Genomic DNA, 18,444 nt, shown 5'->3' with positions numbered 1-18,444 from the left:
CAAAAACCTGCAACATGAATATTTACAGCAGCTTTACTCCTATGAAAGAGCAACAGGAGGGACCCTTGTGGTGATGGAAAGGTTCTGTATCCGACTGTGTCAGTGTCAATATCCCAGTGGTAATGCAGTCCTGTAGTCTGGCCAGATGTTATCAGTGGGGGAAACGAGGTAAAGGGTGCATGGGATATCTGTGTTATTTCTTATAACTGCATGTAAATCTACAATTACCTCAAAATAAGAATTTTAGTTTAAAAAAGTGAAAAAGGCATGAGAGAAGAAAGCAAGCCAGGATAAGATTCAGCAAATAAGAAAACAGGCAACTAAATCAATCACCCCTCTAACCCTTTGGTGGGAGTGGTAGGTAGGGCTTCAATTCTGTTTTCTCATAGCAGAAATATGAGAGCAAAATCCTTTGTAGGCTCCTACGTTCCTTCCTGCTATTTATTTTTTCCTCACCTGATTTTCTTATTTCCTCTGCCCCTTTCCTCTGATTTTCTTCTTTCCTCTGCCTCTAGGACTTTAGCAAGATCCTGGGCAACACAAGGGAATGAGAAGGGGTACACAGATGTGGGATGTCCATGTCCCTTTCCTTCTCCTTCTATTATTGGCCCAATCCAAATGACGAAATCACATTTCCAGAGATGCCAGCTTCACAAGGGAAGGGCAATGAAATAAAGGCTAAGAAATAAGAAGGCCTGTGGAAGCAACCCATTCAGCAGATGAATGGTTAGACACAATGTGGTCTACATAACCACAGAGTACCACTCGGCAGTGAAAAGGGAGGAGATTCTGACACAGGCTGCAACGTGGATGAGCCCTGAAGATACTGCGCACAGTGAGATAAGCCAGTCACAAAAGGACAAACACTGTGTGATTCCACTTATATGAGGTCCCGGAGTAGCCAAATTCACAGAGACAGAAAGTAGAACGATGGGTGCCAGGGGCTGGGGGAGAGGAGGTGGGGGGGTTATTGTTTAATAGATACAGTTTCAGCTGGGGAAGATGAAAAAGTTTTGGAGACGGATCGTGGTGACGGGTGCAAACATTGTGAGTGTACTTAAGGTCGCTCAACTGTACACCTGAAAATACTGTACACCTTCTTATTTCTTAGCTTTTATTTCATTTCCCTTCCCTTGTGAATTATGTGTCACGTATATTCTAACACAGTTTTTAAAAAGTTAATTATGGGGAAAAAAACCCCACAAAGAAACAAGAGGACCTTCATGCCTTCATGCTCTGGGGAGGGATGACAACTTTTCATTGAACAAAGTGGTTGGAATCTAGAAAGTCAGTTGAAATCACAAGTGGAACTCAGTTTTCTAAAAACTCAAAGCAACTTCCTGTCGGTATCTCACTAGGAAGGTCACCACGCGGAGACTGTGCAGCCATGGAAGATGCTCACCAGCAAACGTCGGCCGATCTTCTGGATTCACCGCCCAGCACTGCTCCATGATGCTGACGGCCTCCCGCGGGCAGTGCCCAGTGATGTCCTCCACGTCCGGCCTGCTCCCAGATTTAATGCGCATTATCAGCTGCTGCTCACAGACAGCATCTATAAAACAAAGAGGAGCTTAAGCTGAGCTCTCAGGTCCTGCTCCTCTCAGGCAGGGAGGTGACAGAACTTGGACGAAGCCTCTCTGCCTAGGGGACGCTCCCAGTACAGCCGCCGCGTCCAGCAGGGGCAGAACGGCCCTGTGACAACGAGCTGATGAATTCCACTGAAGAGATGATCAAACAGCATTTTAGTTTCTGCAGATGGAAGAGAGAATTCACAGCAAAGCTGACTCCTCGTAGAGCAAATGGAATATGTGAATAAAGCCAATGCCACACTCCAGATTTTCATACAAAGACAAATACGGGACAGCGCTTACCTTGGAGGAGCTCAGTTTAATAAGAGTGACTTAAGATGTAGAGTGATAATGGCTACTCGAGAAGTAAGTACAAAGGTTTCTGGTAACAGGACCACCACTAGAAGAAGGTCAGAGAAGGCTTTGTTGAGTGCAGAACAATAGGCAGGAATTATCCAGGTAAAGAAGTGGGAAGGAGGATTCAGAGAGGAGGATCCAGGCTAAGAAAGCAGGATATGAATAGACTGGAAGTTGCAGAAATCATGATGCATCCCAGAAATTATGAATAGTTCAGTGTAACTGGGCATATTGACCAAAGGAAGTGAGGAAGGAATAAGGTTAGAGAGAGAAACAAAAGCCAAATCAGAAAGGACCCTGTACTCCACACTGAGGAATCTGAACTTTACCCTGGATGTCAAGGGTGCCTTGGCAGGATTTTAAACAGATGGGTGAGACGGTCTCATTTGCTTCTTAGGTCGAGCTGTTTGGCTGCCGTGTGAATGGCGGGCGGTGCGGGGAGACTGCCACAGAACACAGAGGGTCTGACCTAGTGAGGGCCCTGTGGGGGTGGGGAGAAGCGGATGTACCTGGAATCAGATACACCTTGAGTTCACAGTTGTTGTTTTTTTGTTTTTGGTTTTTTTCCCGGCCACGCCACATGGCTTACGGGATCTTAGTTTCCCGACCAGGGATTAAACCTGGGCCTTCAGCAGTGAAAGTGAGGAGTTCTAACCACTGGACCGCCAGGGAAGTCCCGAATTCATAGGTTTTGGTGTCTGATCGGAGGTGGGAGATGAGGGGCAAGGCTGAGTATGGGATGACTAAAATTTCTGGTTGGGCAGCTCGGTTGGTGGTTGGTGATTCCGTTTTCTGAACACAAGAGCAAAGCTGAATGAGCTACTAGGACGGCACGGAGGAGATGGCTTTGTTTTGGGGGGACGCTGCTTTGGGGTTCCCCTGGTATGTGGACTGGGTCTGACTAATAGACAAGTGGATACCCAGGCCAGGGCTGGGGATTTGGGAGGCGTCAGCAAAGAGGTGATCATTAAACCATGGGAGCTGATAATCACCCAGGAAGAATGGGCAGGAGAACGTCCATTAGTTTAGATACTTAACAGACTGAAGAACGGCTAATCTGTTCTCCTGCACAAACCACGACTTTCTCATCTTTATATTCTCAATTCTGAGTAAAGTCCCACAGTAAGTACTGAAAAGAAACAATTTCTGAATGAATGAAGGATTAGGGGATGAATGAAAGTATGGAGTGTATGCCCTGAAAGGGTTAACCCCTCATAAGCAGAAGCCGGCAAGCCTTCCTGTCCGGCAGGAATTATGGAATGTTACAGCACCTCCCAAGCTTAGACGCGTTACCACGGCTCCTACCTGTCCTACGATCCCTGACTCCTAAACTGAGATGACTCATTCTTTCAACGAACACTTCCTGAGCACCTACTACGTTCCAGGTACTGTATGTGTAGATACTGGGGAAACAGCAGTGAATGGAACAGATGTGGTCCTGGCCCTTGTGGAGCTTATAGTCCGGTCGGTAAGACAGACATTAAATGAACAAACAATGACACATCTTAACTGACTCCACTGAAGGCTCATCTTCTGTTGAACAACTTTGATTAGTACCCAACCCCACTCCTCTGTAACTGCCTTACTTTCATACGGCTCCTTGTTGGCAAAGACGGCCCAGAGCACTATGGCGAAGCTGAACACGTCCGACTTCTCGGAGGGCCTCGAGCTGACGTCGTTCAGGTGCTCGGGGGCCATGTAGTGGAGGGTGCCGCCGTTCTTCGTGGTGCTGTTTCCTCTCCTCTGCGCAGTAAGCTCCTCTCTCATCAGCTCACTCCACGTCTTAAGGGAGGCAAGGCCAAGGTCAGCTATCTGCAAGGGAGCAAACCCACGGGATTGTTCTGTGAAGGCTACAAGCAAATCAGATTTGCCTTCAAATCTGGAGCTTCTTCAGTAGATGTGAGGTACAGTAACATTTCCAAATGGTTGCACTAGATAAGTTTAAAACAGCTAATGCTCAGAAGTAGCAACTGTATGTCCTCAGCCATCTAGAAAATCTCCCTTACGAAATGTCTATGCGCCAGGTTCAAGCCCTGGTCCGGGAAGATCCCACATGCCGTGGAGCAACCAAGCCCGTGCACCACAACTACTGAGCCCACGTGCCTAGAGCCTGTGCTCCACAACAAGAGAAGCCACCGCAATGAGAAGCCCACACACCGCAAAGAAGAGTAGCCCCCGCTCGCCACAACTAGAGAAAGCCCGCACGCAGCAACAAAAATCAAACACAGCCAAAAAAAGAAACAAATTTATAAAAAAGGAAACAAAACAGAAATGTCTGTGTGAAATTCTGGTATCTCAATTCTCATGCAATAAAACCTGGGGGTGGGGTGAGAAAAGCAGAAGATGTTTCTGAGATGAACACAACAAAACATGTTCATTCTAATTCCTCATTTATTCTGCATATATTTTTCAACTATTTCTGAGGTTAGGAAAAAACAGGTACTTTCTTCCCAGCAGATTTGTATAGCAGATGGTACTGCATCGTCTATTCTCCCAAATGGTGTCCAGAAGCCCAAGGATGCGAATTTCCGAGGATCCCAACACTGAGGATAAGGACTGCAGTGCTACCTGTTCTGAACCTAAGAGAAGGTGGGATGAGAAGGAGGGAAAAACAGACGAAAAAGCAAAGAAAAACTACCAGGAACAAAGAGGGAGGCGGCAGGGCAGAATGACAGAACACTACAGTTAAGACATCAGAGGTGACAGTTTCACTTTTGCCTCAAGGAATCCAAGCATTTGGGGATGATTTCTGGCACGTGATTATCTAAAATCCTCAAATTCTAACCCAGAACATAACAGATAAGTTATTAATGTAAAGAAGAACCTTCTTTTAAAGACACAGGAATAAAAACCCCCGCCCAGGACTAGAACAGAGTGTGAGAAGCAGAATCGTCTGGTGAAGGGATGCCTGTGTAAGCAGTTCCCGAGTCCTCCGCCAGACGCCACTTCCCCTTTCAGATGCTTGCGCTTGGATTCCTGCTGCCAGAGCCAACTAGATGTGATGCTCCGCCTAGTGAGTGCTTGCTCCTGAGTGAGCAAAAGAAAAACCCTTTGCCTTCTTCCTTTTACTACAGTGGAAAGAGAGTTTTCAACAGGAAACTGAGTTTGAAAAAGGAGATGACGGGACTTCCCTGGTGGTCCAGCGGGTAAGACTCCACACTCTCAATGCAGGGGGCCCAGGTTCTATCCCTCGTCGGGGAACTAAGAGCTCAAATACCTCAACTAAAGATCCCGCTCATGGCAACGAAGATCCCGCATGCCACGGGTACAGCCAAATAAGTAAATAAATAAATACTAAAAATAAAAAAGGAGATGAAAGTAAATAAAAAATATCAACTCCATCAAATCTGCATCTTGCTTTTCCTTCCTTGGTAGCGCTTTCCGGCACCACCATCACCAGTTACGAGCTGCGCTAGCTCTTCTTTTAGCATGTATCACGTCTGAAAATGGATTTACAGCGGACAATTACAAACTAAAATTACCCCAATCCTCCAGAAGCCTTGACTATGGTTTACCTTAATGTGAAAGTCACCATCGACGAGGATATTTTCAGGCTTGAGGTCCTTGTGTATCACACCTTCTCCGTGTAAGTAGCGCATTCCTTCAATGGTCTCCATAATTATCCTTCCTTTCACAGAGAGAGGGATACTGATCTAAAACGAGTGATAGTAAGTCCGTGAATGGAAAGGTAATCAAAGAGGCCAAAGCAACCGTTTCCTTCAAGAGTAGTGGGGTCTGAACCTTAGGACAGAGAGACCAGGTTTCCTTCTATCAGGCCCTGCAGCACGGCTGTCATTGCAAAACAAGCCCCCCTTTAAGAGAGATTTCATCCCAACTGCTGAGGGTGTTCGTGCTGTGCTTTGTCAGTGTACAAATAAAACTTCCACGCCAATATGGTAATATGCAAAAATGCTACAAAATTAAGCTCCTTGAGAACGAAACTATATTATTATTATTTACTTAAGATGTGTCCTGACTACCTTGCATGGTGCCTGTAATATTTGTTGAATGAATGCATATATATACAAAAAACACAAATATTCTCAATGGCGTACTAATATGATGTGCTACTATATATTAAATATGTAAACAGTGTCATAAAAATGTATGTATGAAATAAGGTTAAGAGAAAAAAGAATACAAGGGAATGTGCTCACATTGATCAAAAACATGTAAAGATTAGGGCTTCCCTGGTGGCGCAGTGGTTGAGAGTCCACCTGCCAATGCAGGGGATGCAGGTTCGTGCCCCGGTCCGGGAAGATCCCACATGCCGCGAAGCAGCTGGGCCCGTGAGCCATGGCCGCTGAGCCTGCGCGTCCGGAGCCTGGGCTCCGCAACGGGAGAGGCCACAACAGAGAGAGGCCCGTGTACCGCAAAAAAAAAAAAAAAAAAAAACATGTAAAGATTAATCTATGAGATGACACGATGTGGTTAAAACAATGCTAAAGTGAATTTAACATCTGTTTGGTGATTTGGTATCAGATACGTCAAGCCTTTGTAGATTCTCCGGTCACTCTCACTTAACATTGTTTTCTAGTTATATGAATATCAATGTTAATACAGACAATTTCAGTTTCTATTAAACAGTTTTGCTTAACATTGAAAAACACAAACTCTCACTCTGTGTGTGTGTGTCTGTGTCTGTGTGTATGTGTGCAGTCCCTAGTTTACAAATAGGCTGTTTCCTAAAAATTTATGTGTATGTTAGTTGCTGATAAACAGGAAAAAAATTTAAATGATGGAAGTTAGCTTCCCAAGTCAATCCCCCAAACATCTGAAGTCACCATGTGGCTGCACTACAGCATCAGTAGCCTGATCACCACACACAGAAGAAACAAAGGCCAGAGATTCTGCCTTTTTCCTTGGTATACCTCTGGACTTGGGAAAAAATTCTGAGCACGCCAAGTAGATCCCCCCTTTTCCCTCTTTTTGTTTGTCTCCCTCATATCCTCCTGAATTTCTTCTTGAGCCCCAACGGATGCACCTTATCTTAGCCTGATCCATCCCACAGAAGGTCTCTTGTCCCAAACGATTTATCTCCCAATCAAAATGCCTACTTGTTTCACAGATCATATCTTGATGGGGAAGAAGAGAAGTCTGATCAAATTACAATACAACCAGTAAGTGACTATCGTTTACCTTTGCCCGCAACTATCTGTGAGATTTGTCCGACTGAAAAAGAACTGAAGAACTGACATAGCTTCAGGCAGCTGGGGGGTGGGGAGGGGAGAAGACGGGAAGAGGGGGGAATATCTGCATAAGGACAGTGGTAGCTCCCCCGCGGGCACTCTCTACTATGCCCTCCCCAGTTCTTTGCGTTCCCCACACCAGCCAGGCTCTAGTTCCTTCACTCATGCCCTTCCCTCTGCCTGGAACGGTGACTTACTCCCCAGTTCTCTGCTTCAAACCCTCTGCTTGTCCGTCACACTCCCGCTCCAGCCTCCTTCTTCTGGAATCCCTTCCCATCCATCCCACGCTGGGGAGAGAGCCCCTCTTCTGTGTTCCCAGAGCTCGCTATGAGCGTGTCTATCAAAACAACACCACACCAGATGTTCATTTCCTGTCCCGTTACTTGTCTGTGTCACATTTGCTATTGCTTCCTGGGCAAAGAGCACAAGGCCTTGCTCTTAACAGGTATGTACACTTTTAAAACTGCTTTAAAGTTATCTGTCTTTGGTAAAAGCAATATTAACCTTCCTGTTCTAAGCCTTCCTTACCCAGTATTCTTATTCTAATGTTCTATATTTAACCTATAAGCTTCTTCAATGGCATCAAAATGCAATCACTAATATTCCATCTTCTCATACAGTCAATTATAGTGTACATCTTTTTTTTTTTTTTTTTTTTTGGTGGTACGCGCGGCTCTCACTGCTGTGGCCTCTCCCGTTGCGGAGCACAGGCTCTGGACGCGCAGGCTCAGCGGCCATGGCTCACGGGCCCAGCCGCTCCGCGGCATGTGGGATCCTCCCGGGCCGGGGCACGAACCCGTGTCCCCTGCATCGGCAGGCAGACTCCCAACCACTGCGCCACCAGGGAAGCCCTATAGTGTACATCTTTTAATCAATCAATATTTAATTGTAATCCATTATGCACGCACCCATCAGACCACGTGCTTCGTAAAGACAGTGCCTGCCTCTGAACTGTGGATCTGAGAGTGGCTGACAAAAGCCTCCTACCACACTGAGACCTAGAGATGACCCTCCGAGAGAGGGATGGACACCTGTCTGTAGGCACTGAGAGGAGGGCGAGCCCACCTTCTGGGCATGGAAAGTCAAGGAAGATTTAATGAGGGGCTGACTTTAGAAAATCCCGAATATCCAGCCATTCACAAAGGATTCTTGTGCACCAAGGGGCTGGCAGGGCGCGCGCTCGGGCCTGGGTACCTGGGCCTTGAGCGCGCGCATGAGGTCGCCCTTCTCCACGTACTCCATCACCAGCGAGTAGTTCCCGTCCTCCATGATGACGCCCAGCAGCTTCACCACGCGGCTGTGCCGCAGCCTGTGCCTCATCCTGCCCTCCTCCAGGAGGGCCTCGTCGTACCTGGGGGAGGAAAGGGGTTCAGGCAGACAGAGGCAGCCCCGCTCCCTTCCTGCCCCCAGAAACGCCACGGCTTGGGACTCCTTGGGGCATCCCCGCACACGCTCTGTCACCCCTTGTGCACGTGCTGGTCTCTACCAGACACAGACCACAAGCTCCGGAAGGCGAAGCGGTTGCTCGTTCACTCTACATTCCTCTCTCCCAGTGACCAGCAGCGAGTGCTCAAGAAATGTTACACGGATGAACGAATCAACGCAAAGTATCAATACATGAACAGCAGCAGCGAAATGCGGCCGGAAAAAAGGACTGTGCTGGACAGTGTAATAAAAAACGCGGTCTCTCTCATAACCACTCTGGCGAGAACAGAGGGAAGTAAAACAATGCCACCAACTGCCTTAAAGAGAAGGTTCCTGGAACCTCTAATTCATGAACCAGCTTTTTGTTCCTGTACTTAGGGCTGGTTCTCACCAACAAGGTGAAGCAAGGGCTTCCATCCGCCTTCCCGGCTCCCTCCCATTCCCTTTCCATCAGCCCCTGCGGTCCCTGCGTTGCCCTGCGTCTTCTTCCCTTTCTCTTTGCCTCCTCTTCAGCTTTCTTCCGTTATTTACCAGCCCTGAGCTCTTCCCTAGCCGGCCTCCGAACCCTCATCAGCGATTCAAGGATGTTAATATCCACCCTTCAGGTTATCTGACATAAAGCCCAGGTGCTGACCCTTGCACCCCATCTGTCTCATTCTAAAGCCTGTGCTGCCCGTATCCACCGCCCTGACCAGTCACGTGGCCCATCTGCCTCTGCCCCCAACTCACTCGGTGCGCTTGGGGCCCGTGTACACCTTCTTCAGGACCACGAGTTCATGGGAGCTGTGTAAACACAGAGACACCTTCCCGAAGCCCCCGCTGTCCAGGTCCTCCTGCTTCAGGAATTCGGTAGAGCTCATCCTAATGTCATCCAAGGACATGTCTGCTTTCCTTCTGAAGGCTCAGAATGCCCCCAAAATACACAACTGTTTTTTTCCCCTCAGAGCTGTGCCCTGTGAAGAAAATAAGAGGACACATCAGTGCAAAAAAATCATTATTCAAAAAATGTATGTAACGTTCCACCACGCGCTTGGTGTGCCTTTATTTTTTGAAGATAGATTTATAGTCTCTAAGATGAAAGTTTTCATATTTCCAGGAATCACAGACAACCACAAATCTTTCTTCCTTAGACTTTCATTTCTAGCAACATGAAAGACTAAAAACTCTCCTGCTACAAAGGACCCGTATACATTGGATAACATAATACAAACAACCATTCAAGTGCATAGCTAGGCTCAGCAGAAAGGAAAAGAACTCCAGGGACGGAAAACAAACAGCATGTGGGGCAAGGGCCACGCGATGGCTGCCGTGGGCTGAATGTCCGTGTGCCCCCCAGTTTCGTATGTTGAAGCCCGAGCTCTGACAGTATTAGGAGGTGGGGCCTTTGGGAGGCGATTAGGCCACGAAGGAGGCCTCAGGAACGACGTTAGTCATCCACGAGGCCTTATAAAAGGACAGCAGAGAGCTTGCTTCCTCTCCTCTCTCTGCACCCATCCCCCTTTCTCTCCACCATGTGAGAGTAGAAGGAGAGGATGGCCGGCCATCTGCACACCAGGAAGCAGGCCCTCACTAGACACTGGATCTGCTGGTGCTTTGACCTTGGACTTCCAGCCTCCAGAACTGCGAGAAATAAATGTCTGTTGTTTAAGCCGCCCAGTCTATGGTAACGTGTTACAGCAGCCGAGCTAAGAAGTGGCCCTGTGGGGCACCACCAACCTCAACATCCAAAGGTCAGGGTTTAAAACCCAGCCACAGACAGGAGCTGAGGTCAGGACATGCAAGAAAAGAGGGTTGGAACAAAGACTCTGCCCTTAACGTGGCCCTTCTCAATGTGCTACCCTACCCCACAATGAAAGGATGGACTACAAAAAAAGCAGTCCACTAGCAAAGGGACTTGTTTGTCTTAGACTGAGCTTGGGGTATAAAAAAAAGTCTCCGTGTAAATTCATAACCTTGGGTTTGTCTTCAAATAGATTTGGGCTTTAAATTTACACTCCTCCTACCTCTTATGGCCAGGATCCCCCAAATTAAGAACTTTTATACAGAAAATGGTCACAGGCTGATGACATCCCTGGGTTATAAGGTTAAAGCAAACTAAACACCCCCAAGGCAGACCAGACAGGATTCCAACAAATAAAGCCTAACTTAACATGTGCTCCCTTTCCAAAACTATAAAACACCGGAAAAAAAAAGTCCACCAGGAGCCAAACCCAGCATATACAACAAACAGCAGTATTAGGCCCCAATTGTTCAGGTAATTAAACTACTGAATATCCTTAGAAATAAACAGGTTTAAAGTAATTATGAACAAAAGAAAAGGAGTTTGAAGAATACAAAGAGAACAATGCACTATCTAAAAAGAGTAGGAAGATATGGAAAGGACGAGGATTGGAGACTTTGAACACAGGGCCGGAAAGTATGCAGTATGTGTAATCTCAAAACACAGCTATTTGCTTCATCCTTCTTTCTTTCTTCCTTCATTCATTTATCTTTCCCAAACTGAAATGAAAAATAAAAATCCTTGGGGCCCAACATGTGACACCAGTACACACCCACCGGAGTATCCAGAATTAAAACGGCCACCACCGCATGCCAGTGAGCCGGAATCCTCACACGCTGCTGGTGGGAACACAAAATGGTACAATCACCTGAGAAAATCCCAAGGGAAATGTAAGCATATGTCCCCAAAGACCTGTACAATGCTCAGAGCAGCTTTAGTCATGACCATCCAAAACTGGAAACAGTTGTCCATCAGTAGGAGAATGGGCCAAAAAAGCACCCTGTGGTGTGTTCACAGATGGACTCTACTACTCAGCAATAAAAAGCAATGACCTAATACACACAACAATGTGGAAGAGTAACAAGAACATTATGCTAAGGTAGAGAAGATATCAAAGGATCCATAGTATATAACTTCATTTACATGAAGTTTTAGAACAGTCAGACTCATCTGTGGTGGAAACCGGTTGCCCAGGGACGGGGCGAGGGACCATTCTGGGGGTGAAGGTAATGTTCTACCATCTCAGTGGGGGTTTGGGTTACACAAGCAAAACCATCTGTCAACACCCAACAAATGTACACTGCAGAACCGCAGGCAAATTTTACATCTAGAAAAATCTGTAAACATGCTGAACTTGTTAGTGGTATGCATGCTGAAATATTTATGGACAATTTACCTTGCAGACCGATAGCCTGGTGGACAGAGAGACGGATAAGTATATGGACAATTATATGATAGAGCAAGCAGAGTAAAATGATATAAATACTGCATATATGAGAGTTCACTGTAAAATCTTTAAGTTTACTTTTTTGTTTCTACATATTTAATTTTCTTTTCCCATACACCCCTCACCCATTTGTCCTAATAGTACATTTGTCAAAACTAAGAAACTAACATTGGTATGTCGCCATTAACTAAACACTCTACTTTTTTCTGATTTCACCAGTTTTTCTACTAATTTCCTTTTTTGCTCCAGGATCCAATCCAGGATACCACACTGCACTTTGTAGCTCTTGATTTTTTATTGTTTTTTTTTTTTTTTTTTTTTACCTTGTGACCCCTTCACCCATTTCTCCCACCCACACCAACTCCCTTCCTCTGGTAACCACCAATCTGTTGTCTGTGTCAATGAGCTTGTTTCTTTAAATTTAAGATACCACATATACATGAGATCATGCAATATTTGTTTCTCTGTCTGACTTATCTCACTCAGCATAATGCCCTTGAGGTCCTTCCATATTGCTGCAAATGGCAAGATTTCATTCTTTTTATGGCTGAGTAATATTCCATTGTATGTAGACCACATCTTCTTTATCCATTCATCCATCGATGGACACTTAGGTTGTTTCCATATCTTGGCTGTTATAAATAGTGCTGCAATGAACATAGGGATGCATATATCTTTTTAAGTGAGTGTTTTCATGTTCTTCAGGTAAATAGCCAAGAGTGGAATTGCTGGATCATATGGTAGTTCTATGCTTAATTTTTTGAGGACCTTCTGTACTGTTTTCCATAGTGGCTGCACCAATTTATACTCCCAACAACAATGCACAAGAGTTCCCTTTTCTCCATATCCTCGCCAAAAGTTATTTTTCTTTTTGATAATAGCCATTCTAAAGGTGTGAGGTGGTATCTCATTGTGATTTTGATTTGCACTTCCCTGATGATAATATTGTTGAGCATCTTTTCACCTGCCTCTTTACCACCTGGATGTCTTCTTAAGAAAAATGTCTTTTCAGGGACTTCCCTGGTGGGGCAGTGGTTAAGACGCCAAGCTCCCAATGCCTGGGTTCGATCACTGGTCAGGGAACTAGATCCCACATGCATGCTGCAACTGAGTTTGCATGCCACAACTAAGGAGCCTGAGTGCCACAACTAAGAAGCCAGTGAGCCACAACTGAGGTGCCAGCCTGCCACAACTAAGACCCAGTGCAACCAAGTAAATAAATAAATAAATAAATAAATAAATATCTTCTTAAAAAGTCTATTCAGATATTCTGCCCATTTTTTAAACATATTTTTTGTTGTTATTGAGTTGTATGAGTTCTTTATATATTTTTTAATAACCCCTTATCAGATACATGATTTGCAAATATTTTTTTCCATTCAGTAGGCTCCCTTTTTATCTTGTTGATGGTTTCCTTTGATGTCCAGAAGCTTTTTAGTTTGATAGTCCCACTTGCTTATTTTTGCTTTCATTGCTTTTACTTTTGATGTCATTTTTGAAAAATCGTCACCAAGACCAATGTCAAGGAGCTTACTGTCTATGTTTTCCTCGAGGAGATTTATGGTTTCAGGTTTTGCATTCAAATCTTTAATCCATCTTGAGTTAGTTATCGTGTATGGTGTAAAACAGTGATCCAGTTTAATTCTTTAGCATGTGGCTGTCCAATTTTCTCAACACCATTTATTGAAGACACAGTCCTTTCCCCATTTTCAGCCTAGCCTACCTTAAATATGCTCAAAACACTTACACTAGCCTACAGCTGGGCAAACTCATCTAACAAAAAGTCTGTTGTATGAAAAAGTGTTGAATATCTCTTATAATTTGATGAATACTGAAACAGAATAGCTGTATGGGTACAGAATGGTTGTAAGTGTATTGGCTATTTATCCTCGTGACTGCATGGCTGACCAGGAGCTGCAGCTCCCTGCTGCTGCCCAGCATCATAAGAGAATTTCATACCACATACCACTAGCCTGGGAAAAGATAAAAATTCAAAGTATGATTTCTACTTAATGCCTATTGCTTTGCACCATCATAAAGTTAAAAAATTATAAGTCAAACCATCATAAGTTGTGGACCATCTGTATTCTTGGCTCTTTTGTAAGTTAACTGATCATTTATGTGTGGGCTTATTTCTGGGCTGTCTATTCTGTTCCATTGATGTATATGTGTGTTTATGCTGGTGCTATACTGTTTTGATTACTATAACTTTGTAATACAGTTTGGGAAGTGTGTTATCTCCAGCTTTGTTCTTTCTCAAGATTGTTTTGATGACTTGGGGTCTTTTGTGTTTCTATAGAAATTTTAGGATTATCTGTTCAATTTCTATGAAAAATGTCATTGGAATTTTTATGGGAACTGCACTGAATCTGTGGTATGGACATTTTAACAATATTAATTCTCCCCATTCACGAGCATGGACTATTTCCATTTATTTGTGTCTTCTTCAATTTCTTTCCTCAATATCTTGAAGTTTTCAGTATATAAGTCTTTCATCTCCCTGGTTAAATTTATTCCTAGATATTTTACTCTTTTTGATGCAATTATAAATGGGACTGTTTTCTTAATTTCTCTTTCTAATAGCTCATTATTAGTATATAAAAATGCAAAATATTTTTGTATACTGATTTTGTATCCTACAACATTGCTGAAATTGTTCATTAGTTCTAACAGTTTTTTGATGGGGTCTTTAGTTTTCTATGCAAAATATCACGCCACCTGCAAACAGTGACAGCTTTATTGCTTTCTTTCCAATTGGTATGCCTTTTCTTTTTCTTGCCTAATAGTTCTGGCTAGGACTTCCAATACTATGTTAAATAAAAGTGGCAAGAGTGGACATCCTTGTCTTGTAACTGATTCTGTTTTTTTTGGTTTTGCCGCAACTTGCATGCATGCAGCTTGTGGGATCTTAGTTCCCAGACCAGGGATTGTATCCTGGCCCTCAGCAGTGAGAGTGCAGAGTCCTAACCACTGGACCGCCAGGGAATTCCTGTCTTGTTTCTGATCTTAGAGGAAAAGCTTTCAGTTTTTCACTGTAGAGTATGATGTTAGCTGCAGGTGTAAAATCTTTTTAATTTTGCACTTTGAAATTTTTCTTAATGAAATGTTGGGGGCAGGAAGTTGTTTGTTTGTTTGAAAGTACCTGAAGGGATTTCTGAAAATGCCTAGGCTGACAGCAATCCTGTGCAATGGGCTGCTGCAGTCTGGCTCAGGCAACCAACCGTCTACATCCTGTACAAAGGTTTCGGTGGGCCCTGCCACCCCAACAAAGCTCACATATCAGCACGGAAGATGATGCTATGAACCATTTTCCTGTAACAGGAGACTTTCCAAGCAAGAGGAAGTACCCTCTGGAAAGAAGCACATCTGCGGGGCAGAGACAGGGGTTGAGGGAGGCTGCCCAGATAAAGGGCATAAAGATGGAGGGGACAGGGGTGAGTCACGGACTGAAGGTGAAGTACCAGAAGCCATTATGATGGTGCAAAGAGCACAGGCTTTTCTCTCATATGAACTCTAGCTCTCATTTATCAGCCCTGTGTCTTGGGTAACTTACATAAGCCTCAATTTCCTCATTGGCAAAAGGAATAATAATGACTGCCTCACAAGACTGCTAAGGATTATGTGAGAAAAAATATGTGAAAACACATGTGTTGCCTGCTTTACAGTTCTGGCTACGATCGGCCCACCGAGCCATGCGCTTCCACGTTCATCCTGTTTCCCAGGCTTTCAGAATACGAGTGTGCATCTGGGATCACTCTTCTCAGCAGCTCTCTACTGACCAGTCCTTGTGAGCGTGGGGTGGGGTGGGGGGAGATTGAGTTATCTGTCCCACTCTCCCCTACAAGCCCTCTGAGGGCACATTCTTCTCCTGGCTAGAAGCTGTTCCTCCTTCGGGTCTCAGAAACGTCATTTCCTCAGGAAAGCCATCCTACATCTTCCCATTAGACATTTTCACAGCACCCAGTACTTCCCCTTTGAAACAGGACAGCTGTAATTTGGGAGTCATTTCAATTAAGCTCACAGAAGGCAGGAAACTGTCTGTCTTATGCACTGTCTACAGTGCCCAGCACAGAACCTGACATATGGCAGTTGGTCATTAAATACATAATTTTTTAAATACAAGAATTATTTAATCATCCAAAAATAAAGAATATAGCTAAACGAATTATAGAACATTCATAAGATGTAATATTATACAACCAATATATTAACAGGTAGATGGCTAGCTATACATATAGACATATGTACAGGAAAAAAGACACAGTGTAAGACACGAAAATGTTAGCAAGGATATCTGGATGGTTGGGTGATTTTTACTTCTTTACATTTCTACTACATTTTCCAAATTTTCTACAATAAACATGAATTACCTTTATAATAACATTTATTTTTTAAAAGGGAATAATTCCTTCACTCAGTAGTTCTTTATTCTAAGGAAGTGAAATCAGAGATGCTGATACAGAGTATGTACAAGGATGTTCCCAGTAACATTAGGTAAAACAGCAAAAGCACATAAAACAACTGACAGATACAGGATAAGGGAGAATAAGTTATGACCCATTCACACTATGAAATACATCTAGCAGTTTTCAAAAATGACGTTATGTATCAATGTTTAGTAACATTAAAAAAGGCTCACAGAGCTTCCCTGGTGGCGCAGTGGTTGAGAGTCCGCCTGCCGATGCAGGGGACACGGGTTCGTGCCCCGGTCCGGGAAGATCCCACATGCCACGGAGCGGCTGGGCCCGTGAGCCATGGCCGCTGAGCCTGCGCGTCCGGAGCCTGTGCTCCGCAACGGGAGAGGCCACAACAGTGAGAAGCCTGTGTACCGCAAAAAAAAAAAAAAAAAAAGGCTCACAGACAGAGTAAAGAAACAGGAAGGAATTATAACCATGCCCTGAAATATGCCCATGGGGTATTAAGATTCAGCTCTCTGCTTCAGCCCAGGTCTTGTCTCCTCAGAGCTGCCAAGACCAACTAGGACCTGCAGTGCCTCCTACAAGTGCGACGGAGCTCAGGGGAGGGGAGCTTCCTCACGGGTCGGCTGCACTTTGTGAGGCTGGCTCCTGACCCCAGCTGGTTCTCCTCAGTCTGCGGTTTGCTGGTTTAGTCTGGTCTTACTTAACCTTATGCACCTTTTGCATGGTTTCCAATGATTTCTTTTGTTTTTACTGTTTCCCCCACTATTTCTCCATGAATGATTCAACTTTATAAGCACTGAATATCTTAGGAAGGACTTGTGAGTAACTTAGATACCCAAGAGTCACAAAAACACTGAATGTAGGCAGGTAGAAAACTACATTACAAAGCCATGTTACAGGGTACTTAATGAAGGCACACTAGCCTGTTATGTCGTCTTATGATTAATTTCAACAAAGAATGTATCTATTTTAATGGAATTTATTGTTTTCTGTATATTTAATTCAGGGACTTAGGGAAGCAAATCTTTTCCATTGAAATTAACTGAAAATCCCAAGAAACTTCACAAATTATCTTCTGAGGCAGGGTAAGTCTATATATCAAAATATTCATATCTATATTCAATTTTGTCAATTATACCTCAGTAAAAATGGGGGAAAATACAAATTATTAACAATATATAATACCAAAAAAACAGGCAAAACTCATCTACAATATCCACAGTCAAGACAGTAGTTCCTATTAGGTGGAAGCAGGAGGCTGTGAATCACAGAAAGCGCAGGGGCTTCAGGAGTGATGGCAATGTCTCATTTCTTCTTAATGTTTACTTTGTGATACTTAATACAGCTGAACAGTTATGACTTGTGTACTTTTCTGTGTATGTTATACCTCAAAAAAAATTTTTTTTAAACTTTAAAAAATATTCATATTTACCTTTAAGTGGTAGAGGACTGTTTTTTCAATTTTTCAGTGATGACCATACATAATGAGTCTGACAGAAAATGCTGGCTGCCTATCTGTCACGCCCCCCTTTTTCCTGCTAACAGAACTCTGTTTTTACTCAGGTATCCAATGGGGATCTCTCAAGGTTCTTTGATTATAACTGCTTGATACTTTGCCCCAGATAAACAAGAGCTCTGCGCAAGGAAGATCTAAATGCTGAGCAAGAGAGAAGAGACTGGAAGAGTTCAACCCAGCGTTATCATGTACGTTACCACATTATGACCCTCTGACGTACCAATTTACACCGTTCCGATTTACAAATAAAGAAACTAAAATCTGGAGTTTAATGCTTCACCTGAAGTAGCAGATCCTGGAACTCAGCCTTTATCTCTTCACGCAAACTTCTATCAGCTCACTAACACATGCTACTTCTCTAGAGAGCAACCAATAATGTCTTTGTTAAAATCAGATGCAAAGACTTCATCTTACAACTGCTCACCTATACTAAATAAGTATGCGACAGTCAGAAACATAGGGAACGTACAGACTAAATTTAAAAAACATATGAAACTAAGTGGTTCGAAATCAATATTCTACAGGTTAACTAACATGATCATTTTTGCCAGAGTATGATATCCAACCAAAGCATGGGAAGCTCTGTATTTTTCAAATTCCCAGATCATACCGGTGGTATTAACATGTTGTGGATTAATAAGCACCCAGTAGTAATGTGCGATTTTGGACATTGCTATTTAGGGATTTTTTTCTTAATTCTCATTAATAGTCACAAACCTGAAAGTACAATATAGCTCTGGT

General features: G+C 43.9%; 1 protein-coding gene across 7 annotated transcripts in view; it reads right to left on the bottom strand.

The window, feature by feature from the left end:
- Positions 1-18,444, bottom strand: part of RIPK1 (receptor interacting serine/threonine kinase 1) — a 41,224-nt gene that overhangs the window by 13,828 nt on the left and 8,952 nt on the right. For 6 of the 7 annotated variants that reach the window (XM_019945101.3, XM_019945096.3, XM_019945097.3 and 3 more), the window contains 5 exons: positions 9,269-9,492; positions 8,309-8,465; positions 5,441-5,578; positions 3,512-3,737; positions 1,403-1,552 (listed from right to left, as the gene is read on the bottom strand). In XM_019945101.3, the coding sequence (XP_019800660.2) occupies positions 1,403-1,552; positions 3,512-3,737; positions 5,441-5,578; positions 8,309-8,465; positions 9,269-9,420 (823 nt within the window). In that variant the 5' untranslated portion in view covers positions 9,421-9,492. Of the gene's footprint in view, positions 1-1,402; positions 1,553-3,511; positions 3,738-5,440; positions 5,579-6,082; positions 7,055-8,308; positions 8,466-9,268; positions 9,493-18,444 lie in introns of those variants that run through there. The other variant, XM_019945103.3, reaches the window with a different exon arrangement.

The sequence above is a fragment of the Tursiops truncatus genome, chromosome 10 (assembly GCF_011762595.2).
Source record: "Tursiops truncatus isolate mTurTru1 chromosome 10, mTurTru1.mat.Y, whole genome shotgun sequence".
Classification (NCBI taxonomy): domain Eukaryota; kingdom Metazoa; phylum Chordata; class Mammalia; order Artiodactyla; family Delphinidae; genus Tursiops; species Tursiops truncatus.
The sequence above is the reverse complement of the archived record's forward strand: the minus strand, read 5'-3'. Positions and strand labels throughout refer to the sequence as shown.